Below are 25,506 nucleotides of genomic sequence, written 5' to 3' on the forward strand. Positions count from 1 at the left end.
TGCTCGGACAAACATTCCTCACCCATTCTTTCAGGCCACTTGCTAAACGCACGTTGTAGGTCTTCTCCGTGGCCAAGTCCCGAGCCGGGCTCGGAGCTAAGCCACGGAGTCCTCGCCACTGAACCCACACCTGGGCCTCCTGGAGCGCTCCCGAGCGCCTCAGCCGGGCCGCGGCTCTTCACGCCCCAGAGGCGAAGTGGCCGGGGGCGGGCCCTGCGGACCCGCCCAGCAGCCTCCGGGCCACCAGAAAGTGCCACCTCGGGCTTCCCCGCGCGCTCGCCACTTCGCAGCGCGCCACCACGTTGCCTTCATCCGCCCAACGAGCTGGTGAGGCACAAACGCTCACCTCCCTCACAGTACCGAAGATCAGAGGGGAGATGAGAGGCGAAGAGACGTGGCAGTCGGCGGGGAAGGGGCCCCAGCTGGACACCGTCCACACCTCACAGCCCCGACCCGGCCCGCTGGCTCGCACTGGAAGGCGCCAGCAGGCGCGCACAGGACACGAAGGCCCTCCCCGCGCTCGCACTGTCGGAAGCTAAGTTGCCGCCAGAGTGGCGGCTGCGCGAAGCCCGCCCCCGACCCGCACGCTCCGCGACCCCGGAGCCGCCCGCGCGCGCCCGCGCCCCCCGCGCCCCTGCCGGAAGTCCCGCCCGCGCCGCCGCGCCGCGCCCCATTGGGCCCGGTGCCCGGGTTGAGCCGGAGCTTGGCTGCCCCGCGCCGTGAGCCCCGGGCAGCCACTGCAAGCCCCCAGGCGGGGGCGGCCCGCCGAGCTGCGGGGTCGGGCACGGGGCCAGGCACAGGAGGCGGGCTGGGGGGGGGGGGCGCCGGGGCGGCCGGCGGGACTTCCGTCCCGGACCCGGAAGGGGCTGCGGCGCCGCTGGTGGGAGTTGTAGTCCGGCCGTGGTTGGGGGGGCCCGCGGCTCATGCGCGGTGCACCGAGGCTTGTTTCACATCTGTAACAACAGGTGAATTGGGCTTTTTATTCTCCCCTTTCGTGCCCCACTGGGGAGCCTGCCGCGGCCGGGGGTGGTCGGCGCGAGGAGGGGGCCTGGGTCCGGCGGCCGGCCTGGGGGAGAGTGGGTTGGAGAAGCCGGCGGGCCCGTGGAGCAGGCCGGGCATCCTAGGCCTGCCCGGGAAGCCGGCCGGGCCGAGCCTTGGGCAGCCAGGCCTCGGCCTGCCGTTGCCATGGAGCTGGGGCGGGGGCGGGGGCCAGACCGGTCCGCCGGGGCGGGCCTCGCTGCCAGGGGCTCTGCGGAGGCCGCGGGAGAGGCAGCTTCATTGGCGCAGCGACGCCTTCGCCTCAGGGGATGCTCTTTTCCCAAGGCAAGGCCTGGAGGAAGTCTGCAGAGTGCCCTGAGACCTTTGTCTCCTCCTCCTCCCCCGCCCCGTGCCGCCTGGACCGTTCGTCCAGAGGGAGGCCTGGTGCATTCTGGCCCCCCTGGTCTACCCCCTTTTGCACCGACCTTGTCACCGGGGAGGCCAAGGGGTGAGGTGTTCTTTGTTTGCTGATGGTGACTTGCCCCGTTTCGCAGGGGAAGACCTAATGCATGTTGGGTCCTTTGTTTGCAGTGAACTGGAGTCCTAGGGGTCCTTAGGGCCCCCAGGCCCAGAGCTCGGCGTCAGCGTGCTATCTAGCTAGTCCTCGCGTGGCAGCAGGGTCAAGTTGGTTGAGGTTCAGCAAAGCAGAGACTGCCGCACTTTGCAACCCCAGCCCTCGGGGGCTTGCCGAACACTGTAGCACGCAGCCTGCAGAAGGCCAGCTGCGGGCTCTCAACCTGTTTCTGGTTGCAGTTTACCGGCGGGCGGGCAGCGAGACATTGTCTGATGGATTCCCTTGCGGTTTCGCGTAAGACGGTGATCCTGCCGACATTGTGGTCTTCATCACATCTTGTAATTTGCACTTAAATCTTGGGGTCTTGAAGCTGCCAGAAGGAAGAACGCTAACTGATATAGATAGTATTTGGGATCAGTGGTAGTACTCTTTAGTTGTGTATCTGTTTAATATGCAGAAACTGTATTCTTTGCTGCATTTTAAAAAAATCTATGTAGATTGCCCCTTTGCCCCTAGAAGATAGCTATTCTCCAATTTGTGTAACTGTGGTCCAGAGTTTTATCGGCAGTTGGGCCCTTCTTGCTCCTTTCAGCCTTTGAAGATGCCAGTGTAAAACGTTATCTCAAGAAATGAACCGTGGAACATTTACGCAACAGCGTGATGTGCTGGATATAAGAAAAGTAGCAGTGTAGTGTAAGCGTGGAAAGCTTTGAAGTCAGAATACTTAAATGCAGATTTGCATTCTCCCTGGAGGCAGCTGTGGGATCTTGGGCAAGTTGTGAAACCTTCCCTGCTTCAAATGTCTTTCTCTGGGAAAGAGCATTCCTCCCTCACTGGGTAGTTGCATGGATGAGATGGAATAAAGTCTATGGCAGTAAGAGGAATCTTCAAAGAGTTCATGGAGAATGCTTGTAATGAAAAAAAACTGTGAGTGGATTTCAAAACTCCTTGCACCAGAATGAACTCATCTTTTAATTCCATTTTCCATGAACTTTTTAAAGTGCTTGTGTACTTTGTAAACTGTAAAAATGGTATTCATGGTATTCAACCTTGAGTTCTTACTATTTTTCCCAACCTGTGCGAGCATCATCACTTTTTTTTTCTACCTTAGATAAATTTGTATTATAGTCGTTATGGGATTAGAACTCAAAACTAAAGCAAGTTTTTACTCTGGGCTTGGAAAAAAATGTTTTTCATGCCTACAAGCCCTTCTTTACCTTGATATCTCCTTCTTGGTATCTTGCAGGTGCTGGTGTAGGACAGCTCACAATTTGATGGGTCTAGATGGGTCATGACAGGTCCTGAAGTCAGGTCATTGTGTCTAGTGTATGTGTTTCATGCCACTAACAAAACCTGTCCTGTTGTTAGAGTTGGTAACTGAATTTCAGTGATTGGAATAATGTCCCCTGAGGGGGCCAAAACTCTAGTGACCCAGCATTGTACTTCCCAGGAGGAGGCCGAGCCTCGTGATGAGGAGTAGCAGGGAGAGAATTCAGCTCCAGTTCAAAAGCCTGCAAAATCTGAGACTGTCCCTGCTTTTGTAAGGTAAGTTGCTTTAGCCATGTGTGCACAGCAGTGGTGGATCTCATGCCCAGCCACTCTGCAATGCAACAGGAATGAATTAAATCCATTTCTGACTGTCTTGGAAGAAGACTGTTTTAAATGAGTCATTATGGAGTCTCTGTCTTGGTATCATCCCATAGGGAGTTCACCTGGAGTCAAGTTGTGTTTCCTTATTGAGAAGTCTGGACATAATAGAATTTTATTTTTCTCTAAATTAGAGTCTCTAAACCACACCAAGTTTTTAAATGTTACTACATTAACAAGGAAGGTAGCATTCTTTTGGATCTCTACAAAATGTTCTGGAGCTTTGTAAAATTCCTGTAAAAGATCCTGTCTTGAATCTCATCCTATATTTTTAAAAACTAGTATGGGAAAAGATGGTGGTATCAGCCTTGGCATGGAGAGGATTGGAGACTTTTAAAAAGCAAAACTGAGAATCTATTTATAAGCAACTTAATTTATAATTTCCTAGCTGGAAACTATTACTTCTTAAATAGTAATCACCTAAAAATAGTTTATATTTTGAAATATTGAGGTTTCCTTTAAAACTAGAATCCCAAACTATACCCTTTTCAGTTTACTTTGCATAGGAGACTACAAGATGTACCTTCTTAAAGTAAACTTTATAATTTCCGATATTGTATTGAAGTTTTCTCTCTGAGCTTCCAAATCCTGTCGGCTGAAATTCCCAGCATCTCTGGGACGAGGAAGCCAACAGGGCAGACCTGCTGTGGATCTGAAAGATTCAGCCGCAGGTCAGCCCTCCACTCCCCACCTCCTCACAATTTGAGAATGAAGAGGAAGAAGTGTGAGGAGTAGGAGAGTAGGCCTCAGTAGACTCCTAGTTATGTTGAATGTTATGCTGATATATCACAGCATTGCACAGGTGTTTATAAATTAAGGCCATTTAAGATTACTGTGTTAATAAAAACATCTGTAAGCCTGAGTTGAGTATTTTTTGAAACTAAATTATTAAACCAGAGATACTATTTTTTTTTTGGTTATCTGAAGGTATATTCCTTAGTTAAATGTACTAATAAATAAAAAGCATCAAAACTTTGCTTTTTTCACAGTCTCTGCTATGGGAAGTTTTCTTTTTTTTCTTTTTGATATTTATTTATTTATTTATTTGAAAGAAAGAGTTACAGAGAGGAGAGAGAGAGAAATATATCTTCTATCCACTGGTTCACTCCCCAAATGGCACAGCAGTTGGGATTGGGCCTTGCCAAAGCCAAGAGCCTGGAACTCTATCCAGGTCCCCCATGTGGATGCAGGAACCCAAGGACTTAGGTTATCTTCTTCTTCTTCTTCTTTTTTTTTTTTAAAGATTTATTTATTTATTTGAAAGTCAGAGTTACATAGAGAGAGGAGAGGCAGAGAGAGAGAGAGAGAGAGAGAGAGAGAGAGAGGTCTTCTGTCCACTGGTTCACTCCCCAATTGACTGCAACAGCCAGAGCTGCTCCGATCCAAAGCCAGGAGCCAGGAACTTCTCCGGGTCTCCTACGTGGGTGCAGGGGCCCAAGGACTTGGGCTGTCTTCCACTGGTTTCCCAGGCAGAGAGCTGGATCGGAAGTGGAGCAGCCGGGACTCGAACTGGTGCTCATATGGGATGCCAGCACTGCAGGTGGCAGCTTTACCTGCTACACCACTGCACTGGTCCCTGGAAAGTTTTTTTTTTTTTTTTTTCCTGAACCACTGTACGGTGCTCTTTGATACTCTGCATCAGATCTCATTCCTAGGGGCTTGGCAAGGATTTGTGAAAGCCCAGTAATCCTGGTTGTCCGTCGGCGATTCTCATTGCCACGTGGGAGATGGGATTTGTGTGGAATTTAGTTTCTTCCTTTCCCTAGAAGCAACCAAGGAAACCTCCACATACTGTGATGAGCTGGAACTCTTTGTCTCTCATGATGAAATGCGTCCCCTTCTGTTTAACAGGGCTCAATAAATTTTAGGACAGAGAAAACGAACTTCTCAGTTAGAAACAAAAACATACTTATTCTAGAGCGGAGCTGGCCTTCCCGTCCTTCAGACTGGGAGCAGCATTGGGCTCCTTAGTGAAGAGCTTCATTTTTCTCATCTTCTAGAGAGTGTGAGTTCTTGGAGCAGGAATATTAACCGTTGCCTCTTGGCCCTCCTTCTTAGGATTCCAGCTTTCCTACCTGGCCAGAAATGTTCAGCCTGGACTCCTTCAGAAAAGGTAACTATGCTTACAATCTCATGCTCCTCCTCCCTGTGATGGGCAGCAGTAAACACTGTGAAAAGCCCTCGCCAGTGTACAGTCCTTGGCCCCCTTTGGGGTGATTTTTCAAAGCCTTTTTCTTGTTTTCCTCTTGCATGGTGCTTGTAACCCCTTCCATGGCCTTTGTGTGTAGATTTTCCGTCTATCTCCCAAGAATGCCCTTTGTTGAAATCCTGCCTTTCTAAGCTAAGCTAGTGTTTTATACCATCACCTCCATGAACCTTTTTTGATTCTGTTGATTAAATGCAGTCTTTCTCTGATTTTTCTCAGCACCATGTCCATCCTCTCTTATATTTAGTCATTGCATCAGTAGATTGGAAGCTCCCTGATGCCTGATGCCAAGGCTGTTGCGCTCTTTTTTTTTTTTTTTTTTTTAATTCATTTTATTTATTTGAAAGGCAGGGTTACAGAGAGAGAAAAGTCTTCCATCTGTCTGCTGGTTCACTCCCCAGATGGCTGCACTGGCCAGAGCTGGGCTGATCGAAAGCCAGGAGGCAGAAGCTTCTTCCGGACGTTCCACGTGGGTGCAGGGGTACAAGCATGTGGGTTGTCCTCCACTGCTTTTCCCCCAGGTGCATTAGCAGGGATCTGGACTGGAAGTGGAGCAGCCCAGATGTGATGCCAGCGCTACAGGGGTGGCTTATCCTTCTCTGCACACAGCACCGGCCCCCTCTTGAAGATGCTCTTTTATCCTCCACAGCATTTTGAATGTTTTGCTATCACTTCCCCCCAGCTGATGGTAACCCTCAGTAAACACTGGCGGAAGTGGGTTGAGTCATTGTCACTTTAGTGGTGATAGAAACTCTGGTAAGTCTTGAAATTGGTGCTCTCTAGCAGAGGGGCTTGGGTAGTAATGGCACAATTGTTTTGTAGCTGGTCTATAGGGCACAAAAGTTCAGGGTCTGCTTACAGGACCTACCATGGTTGTATGGACTGTAGGGTCCTGAGGGCTTTGTATCTTTTAGGACCACGACTTTTCTTCTTCAAGGGAATGAGAGTAAAGGGCTGTTGTCTGTAAGGAAGCAGACGCTTAGCCTCGTGTCTGAGCACGTTTTACAAATGAGAACCATAACAGGACTTCTGTAACTGCTGATTAAGTGGTTCTTCTCAATTGTGTCTCCTTTCAGAATTATATTCCTGGAGACCTGGAAACTCTGGTGGTATCCTGTGTAACACATTGCACATTGAGTTGGACCAGAGGAGGGCTGGTTATATCAGGGCACTCAGCAGTTTCTACCTGCCTCCTTGTTTGTTTTTAGTCACTCCAAATGTTTTCATGTTGCTTGAAAAAATCAATTTCTATCATCTTAGTTTATTTTGCTTTTTTTTTTTTTTTAAATTTTGACAGAAATTTTGATATTGAGCCGCGGCTCAATAGGCTAATCCTCTGCCTGCCGCGCCGGCACCCCGGGTTCTAGTTCTGGTCGGGGCGCCGGATTCTGTCCTGGTTGCTCCTCTTCCAGTACAGCTCTCTGCTTTGGCCCAGGAGTGCAGTGGAAGGTGGCCTAAGTCTTTAGGCCCTGCACCCGCATGGGAGACCAGGAGAAGCACCTGGCTCCTGGCTTCGGATCAGCGCGGTGCACCGGCCGCAGTGTGCCAGCCGCAGTGGCTACTGGAGGGTGAACCAACGGCAAAGGAAGACCTTTCTCTCTGTCTCTCTCTCACTATCTATAACTTTACCTGTCAAATTAAAAAAAAAAGGGGGGGGGGGAATCAAATTTGAGATAAATGTCGATAGCACTTTGAGATGAAAATTTTAGCATTTGAGATGAAAATTATTGCTTAAATGTCTTCTGTCAACCAGTGGACTTTGATGTATATTCACTTGTAAAAGATAGATGAAAATAGGTTCCATCATAAGGATGGAAGTGTCTCTGAATAAGCAGTACTATTAATTTTTTTTTAGATTTACTTATTATTTGGCAAGGTAGAATGACAAAGAGAAAGAGATATCTTCCATCTGATGGTTCATTCCCCAAATGCCCACAAAAGCTGAGGCTGGACCAGACTGAAGCCAGGAGCCTGGAAGTCCATCCAGGTCTCCCACAGGGGTGGCAGGGGCCCAGATACTTGGGCCATCCTCCACTGCTTTCCCAGGCTCATTAACAGAATGGAGTAGCGGGGACTCAGATTGGCACTGATATCGGATGTGCTTGTCCCACGCAGTGGCATAACTTGCTGTGCCACAGTGCCCATCCCAGTAGTACCGATTTTGTAAAGAAATGCAGAACACAATACGGTCGTGATCCTCCCTTTTCCAGCTCTCTGGAAATTTTGGCATCACATATTACCAACAACCATTTTATGCTTGAAGAGCTCAGGGAGGACCATTAATCAGAGTCCTTGACTTGAGTATTATTTTTATTGAACATTTTCATCTACTTGAAAGGGAGAATGAAAGAGAGAGAAAGCAAGAGAAAGAGAGAGGTCTTCCATCAACTGTTTCACTCCCCAGATGCCCACGACGGTTAGGGCTGGGCCAGGCCAAACTCAGGAGCTTGGAACTCCATCTAAGTCTCCATGTGACTTGGCAGCAGCTGAAGCACTTGGGCCATCATCCACTGCCTCCTAGGATGCGTTACCAAGAAGCTGGATCAGAAGCAGCGTAGCTGAGATTCAAACGAGGCACTCTGATATGGGGTGTGGGCATCGCCACAGGCAGCTGAACCCTCTGTACCACAATGCCTCCTCACTTGCCTTTTCCTGGTATTTTGACTATGAGACTCAGTGCCCAGCCCTGTCTTCTGAATGCTGTAGCAATTGTGGTTTGCATCATGACCTTCGCAGTTGGCTAGGTGTGGCTGACACTTTTTTTTCTTGTTGTTGTTAAGATTTTAAAATCATTGGCCAGTGCCGTGGCTCAATAAGCTAATCCTCCGACTTGCGGCGCCAGGACACCGGGTTCTAGTCCCGGTCAGGGTGCCGGATTCTGTCCTGGTTGCTCCTCTTCCAGGCCAGCTCTCTGCTTAGGCCCAGGAGTGCAGTGGAGGATGGCCCAAGTGCTTGGGCCTTGCACCCCATGGGAGACCAGGAGAAGCACCTGGCTCCTGCCTTCGGATCAGCGTGGTGCGCCGGCCGCAGCACACTGGCCGTGGCGGCCATTGGAGGGTGAACCAACGGCAAAGGAAGACCTTTCTCTCTGTCTCTCTCTCACTGTCCACTCTGCCTGTAAAAAAAAATATTTTAAAGTCAGTTACACAGAGATTGAGGGAAAGACCGAGCTCTTCCATTTGTTGGTTCACTCCCCAAATGGCTGCAATGTCCAAGATGGGGCCAGGCTCAGGCTGAAGCTGGGAGCCAGGAGCTTCATCCAGTTCTCCCACATGAGTACATAGGCCCACACACTTGGGCCATCTGCTGCTGCTTTCCCAGTACAGTAGCAGGAAGCCAGATAGAAAATGGAGCAGCTGGGACATGATTCAGTGCCTACATGGGATGCCGGTGTCAAAGGTGGCAGCTGTACCCTAACTCTTTCTGACACTTTTATTGTTGTATAGGACTATTCCTTATCTCTTACAGAGTTTTCTTTTCTTTTTTTTTTTTTTTAATATTTCATTTATTTATTTGACAGGTAGAGTTATAGACAGTGAGAGAGAGACAGAGAAAAAGGTCTTCTCTCTGTTGGTTCACTCCCCAAATGGCCGCAATGGCTGGAAGTGCGCTGATCCAAAGCCAGGAGCTTCCTCCAGGTCTCCCATGTGGGTGCAGGGGCCCAAGCACCTGGGCCATCCTCCACTGCCCTCTGCCATAGCAGAGAGCCGGACGGAAGAGGAGCAACAGGGACTAGAACCGGCATCCATATGGGATGCTGGTGCCGCAGGCAGAGGATTAACCTAGTGTGCCACAGTGCCGGCTCCCCAGAGTTTTCTTTCTATGTGTTCTTTGACCCTCCTAATGATTGCCCAAAGGTGTTGTGACTCTTAGGAGGAAATGTAATGTGATATAAAGCTTGGGGTCCCAAGTCAGACTGACTGGGATTTGAATTTGTTCTGACACTAGCAAGGTGTTAACCTACCTGATCTTCTGTCGTCAACCCTATCTTCGGCAGTGTAGTGGCGCTGTTAGTGATGATGTAGGATAAACAGCTAGTTGTGGTCTGTGCCCAGCCCTTAGTCTGGTTATGGCATGGGCTTGATAAATGTGAATAGGTTGATCCTTATGGAGTGCAACCCTGCAGCTAGTGTTTGGCTGGAGAGCCATAGCCCAGCCTCTGCTTACTGTGTGTTGTGAGGTTGAGTGATTGAGCGCATGTCTGTGTGTGAGACACTAGGGTGAAGAACGCTATTTCAGAGATGCTTCCCAGTACCCAGGAGCTTATAGTCTCAATTGGATGGGCTATTTGATGATTCTGGTGATAATAGCAATAGGAATTCCATGAGGCATTGTGAACAATGGCTCAGTGGATCTTGTGCCTGTCTACCATCTTTCCTATCATGCAATTCAGCAGAGCTGCTGGTATGTCCTATCTAGAATGCATATATGCCTGCTGAGTTACGTGTTACTGCCAATATCTTAACACAGGTGTCTGATCTTAGCTGTAATGGTATTAGAATTAGGCCACAGAGAGAAAGCCAAGTCTTTTTCCGTCAGCCTCCAGCTTTGCAAAGCACTGGATCAGTAGCAAGAATTTGCATTTTTCTTTCAGCTACATGGTTAGAAGAGGTTTCAGTGATGCTGTTGTGGGATTGTAACAACTTATCCCAATTGCTGAAAATGCTTAGTGAGATAATCATCACCAAATCAAATCATTCTCTTATTTATTTTTTCTTTCTCAATCTAGCATCACTGGGTATGAGTAAGGACTTTTCTCAATAAGGAGTGGAGAGATTGAGTGGTTATTTCCAACTTTATCTTGAAGAAAGAACTGGATTTAGTTCCAGAATAATCCTTGCTCTTTGGTACTTGGTATTTCTGCTGTAGCACTGTGTCTGGGTTCTGTAAGGTCACTCGTTCATATCATGAGGGGGACCATGGGAGAACAGAATTGGAGCCACTGCACTTTTATGCTAAGAGTATGACAGGGATAGTCATTGGAGATGGGGAAGATGCTTTAGGCCACTTCAGCAGGTAGCTCAGTAGGATGCTAAAAACGTCCAGAGAACATTGTAATGAGAACAGTGGCAATGGTGATGCAGCACAAGTGGCAGTGGAGCTGAGAGCGAGAAGTGTGTGCAGCTGGTAGTGTGGGAGAAGGACATCTGAGCGCAAGTACTTGCTCCCCCTCCCAGATTTATTATGAAAATGTTCAAACATTCTGAATGTGGCAGAAGTTGTAAACACCCGTGTACCTACCACCTTGGTTCCCTGTAGGTACTCAATTTTAATTAAAAATAAAATAGGGGCCGGCACCGCGGCTCACTAGGCTAATCCTCCGCCTATGGCGCCGGCACACCGGGTTCTAGTCCCGGTCGGGGCACCGATCCTGTCCCGGTTGCCCCTCTTCCAGGCCAGCTCTCTGCTATGGCGAGGGAGTGCAGTGGAGGATGGCCCAAGTGCTTGGGCCCTGCACCCCATGGGAGACCAGGAGAAGCACCTGGCTCCTGCCATTGGATCAGCGCGGTGCGCCGGCCGCAGCGCACTACCGCGGCGGCCATTGGAGGGTGAACCAACGGCAAAGGAAGACCTTTCTCTCTGTCTCTCTCTCTCTGTCCACTCTGCCTGTCAAAAATTAAAATAAATAAATAAATAAATAAAATAAAATAAAATAAAATAGGGGCGTGTGGTCAGGTTGGTGGTTAAGATGCATGTATCATATCAGAATGCTTGGGTTTAATCCCTGGCCCTAGCTCCTGACTGCAGCTTCCTGCTAGTTTGGACCCTAGGAGGCAATAGGGATGGCGCAAGCAGATGGGTCCCTATACCACCTACGTGGGAGACCTTGTTGAGTTTGGGCACCTGACTTCTCCCTGGCTTTGGCTTTTACAGGCATTTGGGGAGTGAGCCAGCATATTGGGGTACACACTCTCTCCCTCTCTCTCTCTCTCTCTCTGACTCTTACCCTCTTAAATAAATACAACTTTAAAAAAATAATAAAACAACAACAAAGAATGTAGCTAATGGGCTTGTTATTTTTCTGCTGAAGATTATAATTCTACTCCTTTGTTAGCTCCCTTACCTTAGAACCATCACATGTGAACCAGGAGTCCTTATGTTTTACTGAAACCATCCCTGTAATTCCCACTTGTGTGTGAGCCAATTTGCAGTATAGAAGTGGGCATCTGTGTAGGTGAACAGGAGGTTTCTCAAGGGTTGAGTATGTGTGGCTGTCTCTTCCTGCTCCTCTTCTTCCCTGTTCATTGTGCTGAAACCAGTAGGGCAAAGAGCTCAGGGACCTTTCCCCAGGCTTGTGATTCCTAAAAGACCTTAGGCCCATTCTCCTGCATTTCTGCCTTCTCATGGACTCAGTGAGTATCTTAGTTTTAGTTCATGTATCTCACATTTTTGAAACATTAAAATTTGCTTTGGGGGCTGGTGCTGTGGTGTAGTGGGTAAAGCCACCGCCTGCAGTGCCGGCATCCCATATGGGCACTGGTTCAAGTCTCAGCTACTCCACTTCCAATCCAGCTCTCTGCTGTCACCTGGGATAGCAGTAGAAGATGGCCCAAGTCCTTATGCCCTTGCACCCACATGGGAGACCTGGAGGAAGCTCCTGACTCCTGGATTTGGATCAGCACAGCTCCAGCTTTTGCGGCCAGTTGGGGAGTGAACCAGCGGGTGGAAGACCTCTCTCTCTCTCTCTCTCTTTCTCTCTCTCTCTCTTTCTCCTTTTCTCTTTATGGAACTCTTTCAAATAAATAAATCTTTAAAAAACTTTTTGCTTTGTAGGTCACCGGTACGTAGCATGTAGTTTTGGAATGAATGGAAATATTTGGCAGGTTGTTCACTTTTATAAAGAGGAAGAAAGGTAGCGAGTGTGGCTCTGTGTTAGCTAGCTAGGTGGAACTCCAGCAGTCAGTTGCTCTCTTATTCCATTGTTAGAGGGAAAGAATAACATGCGACTTGGTGACTGGCTATTCTGGGATGCTGTAGTGAATGCATAGGTAGTTACCATAAATGGAAGCCAGACCATCCTTTGGGTTTCTGTGGTACCATAACTTTCAGCTTTATTTTATTATTATTTTTTAAAGATTTATGTATTTTATTTGAAAGAGTTACAAACAGACAGAGGAGAGGTAGAGAGAGAAAGAGAGAGGTTGGTCTTCCATCCAATGGTTCACTCCCCACTTGGCCGTAATGGCCGGAGCTGCGCTGATCCAAAGCCAGGAACCAGTAGTTTCTTCCGGGTCTCCCACGTGGGTGCAGGGGCCTAAGGACCTGGGCCATCTTCTACTGTTTTCCCAGGCCATAGCAGAGAGCTGGACTGGAAGTAGAGCAGCCAGGTCTCAAACTGGCTCCCATAAGGGATGCCAGCGCTTCAGGCCAGGGCGTTAACCTGAGTGCCACAGCGCCGGCCCCATCAGCTTTTTTATTTTAATTTTTAAAGATTTATTTATTTATTTGAAAGAGTTACAGAGAGAGGAGAGACAGAAATATTCTATCATATGGTTTGCTCTCCAAAAGACCACAACAGCCGGGGCTGGGCCAGGCTGAAGCTGGGAGCCAGGCGCTTCTTCCAGGTCTCCCATGTGAGTGGCAAGGGCCCAGGGACTTGGACCATCTACCACTGTTTTCCCAGACACATTAGCAGGGAGCTGGATCAGAAGTGGAGCAGCCGGGACGTGCACAGCATCCATATGGGATACTGGCACCCAGGCCGTGGCTTAATCTGCGTGACAGTGCTGTCCCCAGCTTTCAGTTCATTTGCTGTTCTTTCTCATCCCCAAGACTGAGTGATGTAGAGAAAGATGTCGATGGGAATTGAACTCCCAGAGTCTAGCTAAGGGACTAGGGAGAGTTTGAGAGCTTTTGTGAGAGCCATGAAGGCAGTCATGTATCACATCTCTGTGAGACATCTGGGTGGCCCTGTTGGTCCTTTCCTTAGGACTGGTCACCGGCTCCCAGCACTGCCCAGCAGCCCTGAGGCCCAGGACTCCCCACACATTCTCGGGTGAATCAGTTCGAGGATCTGCATTCGGTGAGAACGTGTCATACTGACGCCCTCTTTCTTTCCCCAGATCGGGCCCAGCACAGGCAGCGTCAGTGCAAACTCCCCCCACCCCGCCTTCCACCCATGTGTGTCAACCCTGCCCCCGGAGGGACCATCTCTCGAGGTAAGGAAGGAGCCTTGCTTCCAGCAGCAGCTTTTCTGTCCAGGGTCTGTGGGAGGCGGGTGGCAGTGGGACCCCTGCTGCCAGGGCCATGGCCTCTGGTAAGTGAGGGGTGGGTGGGTAGGTGAGTAGGAACTTAGTGGCACTCTCGGAACCCTAAGGGAGAAATTCCTTGGAGAGGTCTGGGTTATTCCATGATCCTTGATCCCTTCAGTCTCCTTGGGCCTCCCTGTGTAACCTGGAACGAAGCCTAGGTGCAGTCTGTGTTCAGCACCAGCTTGGAAAATATGCTGGGTTTGGATTTTCTAAGAGGCTGCTAAGAAATCCCTGGCTGCAGTGGCTTAGAGAGAGCGGAGTGATTGCACTGGGCTGGAACAGAGAGCCCTGACTCAGGCCATGCCCTCCATCCTGGGGCCTTTGGGTATACCCCACAATCACTTTCTTGTCCCCCTGCCCCCAGCACCTCAAAGCACTTTACTGACATTAAATTCTGCCTGTCAAAGGTGGCAAGGTGGGCTGTCATTTGGCTTAGGGAGAATGGTAGAGCACCCAGATAAATGACAGCTCATACCAGGCCCCACAGGTACCAGAGATGAGGCCAGAGATATGCCCCTAGGAAGAATCTGCACGTGAGACAGCCCTCTCTCTGCTCAGGCTTAGTCTGTTCTAGGTCTGCTAGGGCCAGTGCTCCCGCAGCCCTTTTGTCCTTACAGCTCCTCCTCTCTGCCCTGTGCTGCCTATTCTCAGCCCTCTGGCAAAAAGAGCTCTGTTTCAGGTCATAGAGTCTTTGCTGCATCCAGAGATGGCGTGTCTACTCCTAGGTCTGTCTGTAAAGTGCTTTGAAGGTGAAGAGCTCAGGAAGGGTGTGAGGAGCACAGAGCGCCTCAGTTTGTACAGCCCTTGCTGCTGCCGTGTGCCCAGGCCACGTACACAGGTGCCGCCCTGCGGCTGCAGTGGCCCCGACTTCCAACAGCAGTGCAGAAAGAAGTACTTCTAGCCCCTCGGACCCTTTGACTTAGGCTTTAAAGAAATGCCACCCCCTACCCTTGCCAAAACAAGAGTTGATTGCCCTTTTTGTTTTTTTCTTTCTTAAAACGCCCTGTAACTCGAAAAGGCTGAACGTTAACATTTCCAACATGGCAGGTGAGTGGCTCTGAGAGTGTCAGATGTGCTTTGGCTAAGCTTGAAGATGGTTAGTTGGGGTTCACCAGGCAGCCAGCTAGGCAGTGCCTCCTTGAGCATATGCCCCTGCTGGTGGGGTGGGCAGCTGCCCACTATGGGGCGGCCCCATAGGTACCATGCTCTGTCTTCCCTGGAGAGCACAGAGCCCTGCACCTCCTGAGGGCGTGCTTGGGTGTGTGCATCTTGGCTTTTTCTTTCTTTTTCTCCTATTAGAAGCACAGACCTCTTGGCCTGCATGTGACTGTGAGGCCTTTCTGCCATGCTTTCTAATTCCCAAGAGGTTTCACTGGTGCTTCTGCCCTTAAGAAGAAGGTACGTGGCAGAAACAGTCGTTCTGGTACTGAAGTCAGGAAAACCGCACTCCAAAAATGGGGATCGTTTATATTGATTACAGTGCCCATCAGAGTCAGATTTGGAATTGAAAAAAAAATTAATCATCTTCTTTCTCAACTTAGCCTCTGCTCTCCTGCCAGCTTCTTACTGAGGCTTCCTTCCAGGATAAAGATGAATAAACCAAGAAGTTCACCTCTCACTGTCCCCTTTGAATCTCCCTCACCTACTCAGGCCTGAGACTTAGAGCACTAGAAAGCAACATGGCACATAGCCTTCTGGATGGACCCTGGGGGACACAAAACTGGTCTTTTCGGCCCATTCTCAAACACATACACACCAGCTCTTCTTGACATGTCAGCTTACCTCAAGGGACCTGTAGCTTTACATGCGTGGAGGGGAAAGTGGTGAAGATGGGTGACCTTGTAGGGGAGGCATCAGGGTCCCCACCCAGTTCCTGTAGCTCACTTTAATCTTCTCATTGCCAACCATGTGACATTTTGTAGCTTGTTGGTCATCCATAAAATATTTAACTATGGTTGTGTAAGTTGCCAAACATTTGGCAAAGATTTCTGGTTTCTTTAGGTGTCCTTGGTCCCTTCCAGTGTCTCCCCAGAGGTTCTGTGGTCTTCCTGAAAGCCTGAAGTATTTGGTCTTCCTCCTCTCTCCTTTTCTTGGGGCCGCTAAGCTGAAGTTTTTCAAACACCCATCCATATATTCAGTGGATTCTTTTGTTTTCTTTTTCTAAGATTGATTTATTTATTTGAAAGGCAGAGTGACAGAGAGATCGATCTTCTGTCTGCTGGTTCACTTCCCAAATGGATGCAACAGCCAGGGTTGTGCCAGGCCAAAGCCAGGGGCTAGGAGCTCCATCATGGTCTCCCACATGGCTGGCAGGGGCCCCAGGACTTGGGCCATTTTCCACTGCCTTCCCAGGTGCATTATCAGGAAGATAGATATTAAGCGGAGCAGCCAGAATTTGAACTGACCCTCTGATAAGGGGATATGGGTATCTCAAGCAGCATCTTTTTTTTTTAATTTTAATTTAAAATTTATCTGAGAAATGCAGAGACATACCACCACCACCCCTCCCACCTGCTGGTCCACGTCCCCAAATGCCCACTCAAGCAGCATCTTAACTATCGGCTTAACCTGCTGTGTCACAGTGCTGGGTTCTCAGCAGATACTTTTATTTATCTATCTACTTATTTATTTGTTTGGGAGACAGAGTTACAGAGAGAGAGGGTGAGAGAAGGATCTTCCATCTGCTGGTTTTCTCCTCAAATGGCTGCGAGGGCCAGGGCTGGGCCAGGCCAAAGCCCGGAGCCAGGAGCTTCATCCAGGTGTCCTATATGGGTGCAGGGGTCTTGCAAGCACTTGAGCCATCTTGTGCTGCTTTCCCAGGCACGTTAGCAGAGAGCTGGATCAGAAGTGGGGCAGCCGGGACTTGAACTGGCACCCATGTGGGATGCCGGCACTGTTGGAGGCAGTCTAACCTGCAACACCGGAACACCAGCCCCTCAGTGGATCTTTATACCCTAATTCCATGCTGCTAGATGTGGTAGTTTAGCACATTTAGGACTAGGTGTCATGCCTGAACCAAGTTGATGGAGATGTCTCTGGGCCAGTAAAACCTTTCTCTTTTTAGAAATTCCTCTTTTTTTTTTTTTTTTTTAGATTTATTTTTTATTTATTTGAAAGAGAGAGAAAGGCAGAAATAGATTAAGAGAAATCTTCCATCTGTTGGTTCACTCCCCAGATGGCCACAATGGCAGAGGCTGGGCCAGACTGGAGCCAGGAGCTTCTTCCAGGTCCCTCATTTAGGTGCAGGAGCCCAAACACTTGGGCCATCTTCCACTGCTTTCCCAGGTGCATTAGCAGGGAGCCATATTGGAAGTGGAGCAGCTGGGACTCAAACCGCAGGCCTAATCTGTTATGCCATAATAAATGCCCCCCCCCCCCTTTTTAAAGATTTGTGTATTAATTTGAAAGGCAGCATTGCAGAGAGCGGGGGGATAGACAGAGATCTTAAATCCACTGGTTTACTCCCCAAATGGCTACAGAAGCTAGAGCTGGGCTGGGCGGAAGCCAGGAGCTTTCCCAGGTCTCCAGCATGGATCAGAAGTGGGACAGCTGGGACTGGAAGCATTGCTCACAGGGGATGCTGGTGTTGCAGGAATTGGCTTAACCTGCCACGTCACAGTACTGGCCCTAGAACTTCCTTTCTTTTTCACAAGCAAAAAAGTCAACTTTCTCTCCCCCCGAGAATGTAGAGAAGTCTAATGTTGGTGGGAGGAAGGGGGCCTGGATAAACTCCTCCAACTTTGCTCCAGACCCTCTAGAGGGAATTGGCTTTTTTTTTTTTTTTTTTTTTTTTGACAGGCAGAGTGGACAGTGAGAGAAAGACAGGGAGATAGGTCTTCCTTTTCCATTGGTTCACCCCTCAAATGGCCGCTACGGCTGGCACACCGTGCTGAGCTGAAGCCAGGAGCCAGGTGCTTCCTCCTGGTCTCCCATGCAGGTGCAGGGCCCAAGCACCTGGGCCATCCTCCACTGCCTTCCCGGGCCACAACAGAGAGCTGGACTGGAAGAGGAGCAACCGGGACTAGAACCCAGTGTGCCAGCGCCGCAGGCAGATTAGCCTATTGAGCCGCGGCGCCGACCGGAATTGGCTTTTAGGCTTCCTGGGCTGTATGCTTTCTGTCACAGTTACTCTTGCTAGCATGAAGCAGTTACAGACAGTAAGTATGGAGCATGGCTGTGCTCCAGTAAAACTTTACGCCAGGCAATGGCTGGGTTTGGCCTGCAGCCTGTGGTTGTCCAGCCCCTCTTCTAGACAGGTGAGGAGAAGGTCCCAGAACCAGAGGGCTCTGAGAGCTGATGGAGTGAGCAAGGTCTGTGGAGGGGAAATGTTTGCTCAGGGTGACTCCAGCCGTTAGATCCCAAAGGAAGGAATGAAGCGCCTTGTGAACTACTGGTTCACTGACGATTTCGAACATCTGTTTGAAATACATCTTCTCAAATAGAGGAGAGCAATACAGTGAGCACTCATGTAGCTCTCACCCGGCTTGAACAATTAATAACTCACGGACTGTCTTGCTCTGTGGATAGCCCTTTGTTGTAGCCCTCCTGGAGTAACAAATCCACGAAATCCCAGCATTTCAGCCTTACACTAAGCGACTGTCACAGCAGAGTGCCACACAGGGCTCAGGCCCACTTCTTGCCAGACTGCGGTCTCCATCTGCTCTTAGATGCTGTACCATAGTTTTCTTTTCTTTATTTTATTTTATTTTTTTTTTTGACAGGCAGAGTTGGACACAGAGAGAGAGACAGAGAGAGAGAGAGAGAAAGGTCTTCCTTTTTCCATTGGTTCACCCCCCAAATGGCTGCTACGGCCAGCGCTCTGCACCGGTCTGAAGCCAGGAGCCAGGTGCTTCCTCCTGGTCTCCCATGCAGGTGCAGGGCCCAAGGACCTCAGCCATCCTCCACGGCACTCGCAGGCCACAGCAGAGAGCTGGACTGGAAGAGGAGCAACTGGGACAGAATCTGGCGCCCCAACCGGGACTAGAACCCGGTGTGCCGGCGCCGCAGGTGGACGATTAGCCTAGTGAGCCATGGTGCTGGCCAATGTACCATAGTTTTCAAAGTTTGTACTCGGCCACTGCTGCTACAGCCAGTCTCAGTAAGCTTCTGCGTTCTCCAGAGGCCTTGGGACTGTGGGTAGTCCTTGGAAACTGCACCTGCAGTGGGATAAAACCTAGGCTTTTGGCAAAGAAACAGGTGCTTCACCAATTGCAAAGCTCTTGGAGAATCCCATTCTTTTTTTTTTGTAAAGATTTATTTATTTATTTGAAAGTCAGAGTTACACAGAGAGAGGAGAGGCAGAAAGAGAGAGGGAGAGGTCTTCCATCCGATGGTTTACTCCCCAGTTGGCCGCAACAGCCAGAGCTGCGCTGATCCGAAGCCAGGATCCAAGAGCCTTCTCCAGGTCTCCCACGTGGTTGCAGGGGCCCATGGACATAAGCCATCTTCCACAGCTATCCCAGGCCATAGCAGAGAGCTGGATTGGAAGTGGAGCAGCCAGGTCTCGAACCGGTGCCCATATGGGATGCTGGCGCTTCAGGCCTGGGTGTTAAACCCCCTGTTCCACAGCGCTGGCCCTGAGAATCCCATTTTGGTAGGTACAGATGGTGGTGTCCCCTTGTGACAATTGCTGTGTCACAGAATTGCCCCCAAAGCCACCTTCTTTTGCCCCTTTCCGGGTAGAGTCCCACTGAGGAGTTTGAGTTGGAGCTGTACCCCCCTGGCTAGATCTGTCTCTGAGTGACCTGTCCTGTGTTGTCTCAGACCTGGGGAAGCGGCATCCCTAACAGAGCACTCTGCAAAACCTTCTAAACCTTCTCCTGTGATCCTAACCACAGCCATACAAAATGGAAGTTTTTCCTGATTTTCCCAATTGATGGAATGGCCCAAGGCTCTGAGCAATGGTAGAGTTGAGACTAAGCCCAGCAAATCCCGTGCTCTTTCCCTGGGCCACAGAGAGTGTGGTCCCAGATCAGCATCACCTGGTATCTTGTTAAAAATACAGAATCTATGTCCCCACTCCAGAGTTAATGAGTAAGAAACTGGGGGTGGCACCCCACAGTGTGTTTTTAACAAGCTCTCCAGGGGATCATCCGCATGAAAAACAAACATCACTCCCCCCACGTTATCCTTACCTGCACTGCCCATCTCTGACCACTGCCCCCTTCCACAGAACAGAGACTGAGGCCCCTTGCTGTGCACTGTCACTGCCCACAACATGCAGGTGCGGCCTGACTCCCTGCTGACCCACACTCTGCTCCTCAAGGCCACAAGAGGCAGAAGAGGAGGGAGCCTGGCTGCAGCCCAGGTGTCCTCATAGTGTGGAGATGGAATCCCGTCAGGCTTTCCAGCAAGTGCGGCATTCAGACTGTCAGTGCTGGACCAGCTTAGTTCTGGGCACAATGTCCATGGTCAGGTATTTTTCCCTTTGACTCCAGCCCTGGTGGTTAAATCTTCTCCTTTTGTGTTTCAGAGGTCTTCTCTGACCGGGCTGCAGATTGGCCATCAGATGTATTTTATAAACCACTAAATGAGAAAGGAGTGCCCCAATTAGCAGTTGCCTTGTCCTCCACTGTCAGGTGCAGAGTGCAAGCTGGTTGGTTAGAGGCATGGAACAATGAACTGGGTAGAACCTAGAGGGAACTAGGCTCACTTCCTTGGGTGGACATTGAGCTAACACCTAGCACTATTTTCCCAAATGTCCTGTTCTCTCTCGCTACCTCACATCTCAATGACGAATCTGTGGGTTTGGATTGACCGGAGAGGGCGCCTATGTTTTTGCCCTGTCGGCGGCTCTGGGCCCTCTCGGCTCGGCCCCGGGGTCCGCCCGGCCGGCAGGGGGCGCGCGGTGCTCAGGCCTCTACGCTCGCTCTTCGCCGGGTCCCTGCCGCGCGCTGGGGCCGCGGGGGCCGGCGGGAGCGCGATGGCGGCCGCCAGGAGGCTCATGGCGCTGGCTGCCGGCGTCTCTCCGCGCCTGCGGTCGCCGGGCTCCCGCGCCGCCTGGCGACAGGGACGCTCGCGCGGCCTCTCATCAAGCTGCGCCCGCCCCGACCGCACCAAGGAGGCCGCCGAGGCTGAGGCAGGGGAGGTCCCTGGCGGGCCCGGGGAAGGCGACGGGAGCATGGTGAACGGTGAGGGCAGTGGCGGAGTGAATGGGCCGCGACACCCTTGACTCCTGGGATGGCTCGGCTCGGGGCTCCGGCCTCGGGCCGCAGTCGGGCCTGGCCGGCCCAGGCCCTGTCTCCAGTAGTGGCTGAGAGTGACATCTGCTGTCAGGCCGCGGCTCTGCTGTGGTAAAGCTCAGATGTCACAGGCCCAGGTGGACACTAGGCGCGCCTTTACCTGGCACGAATAGGTGAGAGGTGTGGGACGTGGAGGAAAACAGATAAACGTCCCATCACTGCCCGGAGAGGTGGCCAGGAGTCAGGGCATCAGGTGTAGGCAAGACCTCACCATTGTGGGAAGTAGCCCCAAATATGCCTGAACTACCGCAGGTAGTGACAGAATGGCTGAACTTGGCTTTGACTTCTAAATAGTGTAGACTGAAACTGGTGAGAGTATCTGTTCAGCAAGGATGGGTAGAGCCAGCCCCTCCTCCCCCTACGCTACTTAGAAACGGCTTCTTCACTGCTTGATTCTTCGCTGGTTTACAAGGGAATCATTTAGAAGGCACAGGGCTGAGCGGAACTCTCCATCCTGGCCGGTTGAAACGAGTCTGCCCCTAGGATATACGGTCTAAAACCTGGCACACGGTTACCTCAGTTCCTGGAAGCGCTCTTTCAGAGTTAGGGCCTACCCCACCCCGCCACCATGCTCGGTGTGTTGTGGGCAGCAGTCCAGGTGATGATGAGGCGAAGGTGCAGGAACATCTACACAGCTCCTACAGAGCTCCTCTTTGGAGCTGCTTTCAAGTGTAATACAATGCCAGAGACGAAGGGTGATGAATAAAAAGTTTTGCTTGTCCAGTGCAGTCTCCGATCTTACATCTCCTGAAGGGCCACTCAGACTTAGACCCTTTCTCTCGGATCTGTTGCTTCCAGCGGCCCTCTTTGTGTGTGGATACATCACCCATTTATGTGTTGGGATTGGTGCCACAGACTGTTGTAGGAAATGAGGTCTCTCGTTGTGCTTGATGGAACCTTCTTCGCCTGACTAGAGAAACAAGGGAAGGGATAGCTCGTGCCTGTGTCTCAGCTGTGAAGGTCTTTTTTTTTTTTTTTTTTTTTTAAAGATTTTTTATTTATTTGAAAGGCAGAGTTACACACAGAGCAGGGAGACAGACACACACACATACACAGAAAGAGAGAGAGATCCTGCATCTGCTGGTTTACTCCCCAGATGGCTGCAATGTCTGGAGCTGGGCCAGGCTGAAGCCAAGAGCTTCTTCTGGATTTCCCACTTAAGTGGCAGGGGCCCAAGGACTTGGGTCATCTTCCGCTGCTTTCCCAGGCACATCAGCAGGGAGCTGGATCGGAAGTGGAGCAACCAGACTGGAACTGGTGTTCAGATGGGATGCTATCATAGCAGGTGGTAGCTTTACCCACTACCTCACAGCACCGGTCCCTGTGAAGATTTTTAATCAGTCCCTGTACATATTCGGTCCCCAAGGAGGTCTTTTGTAGAATGCAGAGGTAGAGCTGGAAGCAGAGGCCTGGTGTTCAATCCATTGTGCTCCATGGGGCTGATCCTTTTTTCCATGATCTTTCAGTAGGAGGGGCCTTTTCCTGTCTTGATCCCAGTGTGTGTGTGGTGGATTTTTGTTTTGTTTTTTTGTTTGTGTTTTTTTTAGGTGTCAGACTCTAGGGGGTTTATGGACTCCAGGTTTCTGTAACTGTGTTATGAAATAGGAGGAAGAGGATGCTGGCTGGTTCCGTTTTGTGGTATTGGGTCATTGGTCCTTCTCCTTCATGAGGGACAAATGGGTCTGGCCCCAGTGTCCCACATAAACCTTGAAGCCATCTCTATTTTCCCAGGTACTCCTGGGTGGTTTGGGGTCACAGGCCAGCATCCTCAGAATCTAGCCCAGGATTGCCCTGATAAACATCCACAGGACTTTTTTTTTTTTTTTTTTTTTTTTTAAGAAAAAGAATGATTGAAATGCTTTTGTTCTTGTTTTCGTAGCTTCTAGGGACCTATTAAAGGAATTCCCACAGCCCAAAAACCTTCTGAACAGTGTGATAGGAAGAGCTCTCGGCATCTCACATGCAAAAGACAAACTCGTCTACGTGCACACAAATGGACCGAAGAAAAAGGTAAATGCTGGTGGCTGAAGGAGGCTGGATGCTCGTTATTTTTTAAGGTCTCTTTGTGAAGGAGGACGTAGAGTGGGTTTTCTGAATTAAATAGTCAACAGAGAGCCTTAGCCCAGCTAGTTTGAAGAAAAGTCAGAAAACAGGTTTGTGTTACAGGGAGGGAACACTGGGCAGAGCTGCTGAGCAGTCCTCATCTTGTCTTAGACACCTGTTTTAGATCCCTGGTTTTGGTCTCCTGACGACTAACTAGGACTACAGGGAGTCAGTAACTAGAGCTCCTGCTCTTAGAGATCTTGTAGATCTTGGGGGGGTCCCACTGAAACATGTAGGCAAACCATCCTGAGTGAGGATTTATAGATAAAGCGGGGTCCTAGCTTGCCCTCTGGAAAGAACAGTATCTTGAAGAAGCCAGATAGCTTCAGGTGAAACAAACCGATCCAGAGTGAGAGAATTAAGAGTGTTGCAAGGACTTTAGTGATAGGGTTGGTGTTCCTGCACTCTCACCTTTGAGCCTGACATTTGCTGCCGGGAGGTCCACAGCTTTGCTGTAGATCCTCTGTGTGATCTGCAACGATTCTGTTGTCTGGACAGGCAAGTGTCCTGATTCTCTCTTTTTTTCCCCAGAAAGTCACCCTGCACATAAAGTGGCCCAAGAGCGTGGAGGTAGAAGGCTATGGCAGCAAGAAGATCGACGCTGAGCGGCAGGCCGCAGCTGCAGCCTGCCAGCTGTTCAAGGTGACTCTGCTCTAGCCAAGCCCTTGTCTCTTGCTGGGATAGGTGCTGGTGCCAGAGGCATCTTGGTAGAGGTTGACACTGTTCAACCATTCACCTGTCCTCAGCCCTTCCTACTTCCTGGTGCCTTCTGTGCTGCTCAGCCAAAGAAGGAGTCAGTTTTGTTTTGTTGGCCTCTGTGGTAATTTTTCAGTGGTTTCAAAAACTACACATAAGAACCCCTCTATGAAAAACTGCTTGTGCCTAGCCTGATAGATCTATACCTGCTTTTTTATTATTTTTTTTATTTTGACAGCCGACCTGTTTCTTTTTTCTTAATACTTCATGTGCAGCCGGCACCGCGGCTCACTCAATAGGCTAATCCTCCGCCTTGCGGCGCCGGCACACCGGGTTCTAGTCCTGATCGGGGCGCCGGATTCTGTTCTGGTCCAGTCCAGTCCAGCTCTGCTGTGGCCTGGGAGTGCAGTGGAGGATGGCCGAGGTCCTTGGGCCATGCACCCGCATGGGAGACCAGGAGAAGCACCTGGCTCCTGGCTTCGGATCAGTGCGATGCGCCGGCTGCTGTGCGCCAGCCGTGGCGGCCATTGGAGGGTGAACCAACGGTAAAGGAAGACCTTTCTCTCTGTCTCTCTCACTGTCCACTCTGCCTGTCAAAAAAAAAAAAAAAAATACTTCATGTGTGTTTTTCCCTGTATGCGTGTATGAGGGTCTTCAAAAAATTTATGAAAGACATACATTATTAAAAATGCATGAACTTCAAAATTTTGTGCACCAAAATAGGTTAACCCTTTAACTCCATTTTCCACAAGTTTTTGAAGTGTCCTCATGGTCCCATTTCTTTTTTTAAGATTTATTTATTTGACAGGGAGTTACAGAGAGAGAAGGAGAGCATGAGATATTCCATCAGCTGGTTCACTCCCCAAATGGCCACAGCAGCTGGGGCTGGGCCAGGCCAATGCCAGGCCAATTAGCAGGAAGCTGGATTGGAAGTGGAGCAGCCAGGGCTCAATCTGTTGCCCATATGGGATTTTGGCATCACCGGTGGTGGTGGCTTAACCCGCTGCACCACCACACCGGCCTCAAGGTCCTGTCTTGTAATGGAAAGATGATGGTTATCATTGCTTTTCTCTTTTTCCAGAGGTCAAACCTGAGTTGTTTTCAGGTTTTTGGTGAGCTGGCCTTTCCAGCGTTTGTTGTAGCTTGCCAGTGTCTCCGTCAATAATTGCCATCGTGGCTATGCCACCTTCAGACTCCTCGGATTCCTAGGTCTTCATCTCTGCTCTGAAGTGGTGGAGCTGAGGGGTGTGTTTTCCTTCGACTTTTCTTCTGCCTGTGATTTCCAGGCTTCCACCGACCCTGCTCCTTCCTGCTCTGCAGAGAAAAGGCCTCCCTCGCCCCCGGTCCTGCTGCGCACATCTCCGCCATGTTTCTCGGTCCCCCTTTCACCCTTTGCTTTCTCAGATTGTTCCTCTGCTAATGTTCTTCTGTAGCCTCACAGGAATTCAGCGTTCTGAGCTTTTCCTTTGGCCCTGCTTCGACTGCAGACCACCCTCAGGGGTTGTGATTTACATTTTCTCTCTCCCAGGTCAAGGCTGTCTTCTGGCCTCTGGTCAGCTTTGTATCCCTGTAGTGCTTGGCATGTAGAGGAGATTGCCAGATGACTGTACAGTGATGGGAACAATACTTGGCCAGGCTTAGCCTTTTCTCAGTCCTTCCTCTGTTTAAGGCTCCTGTGGCTTTGGCACCGCCAGACTTCCCTTTTGAGTTCCTGGAGATCCCTGCTTCTCTTTTCTCCCTGGGCCACTCTTCTCCCACCCTCTAAAATCTCTTTCTGTCCTCCTTCTCCTGGGTGAATCTTAATGGCTC

General features: G+C 50.2%; 1 protein-coding gene across 8 annotated transcripts in view; it reads left to right on the forward strand.

The window, feature by feature from the left end:
• Positions 1 to 304: 304 nt before the first annotated feature.
• The window catches only part of DHX30 (DExH-box helicase 30), a 40,057-nt gene continuing 14,855 nt past the window's right edge, over positions 305 to 25,506 (forward strand). The window contains exons 1-7 of one of the 8 annotated variants that reach the window (XM_062200748.1): positions 892 to 965; positions 2,799 to 2,878; positions 3,003 to 3,097; positions 5,258 to 5,312; positions 13,469 to 13,564; positions 22,778 to 22,908; positions 23,533 to 23,643. In XM_062200748.1, the coding sequence (XP_062056732.1) occupies positions 5,285 to 5,312; positions 13,469 to 13,564; positions 22,778 to 22,908; positions 23,533 to 23,643 (366 nt within the window). In that variant the 5' untranslated portion in view covers positions 892 to 965; positions 2,799 to 2,878; positions 3,003 to 3,097; positions 5,258 to 5,284. Of the gene's footprint in view, positions 328 to 864; positions 966 to 1,258; positions 1,487 to 1,811; positions 1,891 to 1,941; positions 2,879 to 3,002; positions 3,098 to 5,257; positions 5,313 to 13,468; positions 13,565 to 14,675; positions 14,705 to 20,579; positions 20,788 to 22,777; positions 22,909 to 23,532; positions 23,644 to 25,506 lie in introns of those variants that run through there. The other 7 variants (XM_062200751.1, XM_062200745.1, XM_062200749.1 and 4 more) reach the window with 7 other exon arrangements.

Source organism: Lepus europaeus, chromosome 9, assembly GCF_033115175.1.
Source record: "Lepus europaeus isolate LE1 chromosome 9, mLepTim1.pri, whole genome shotgun sequence".
Classification (NCBI taxonomy): Eukaryota; Metazoa; Chordata; class Mammalia; order Lagomorpha; family Leporidae; genus Lepus; species Lepus europaeus.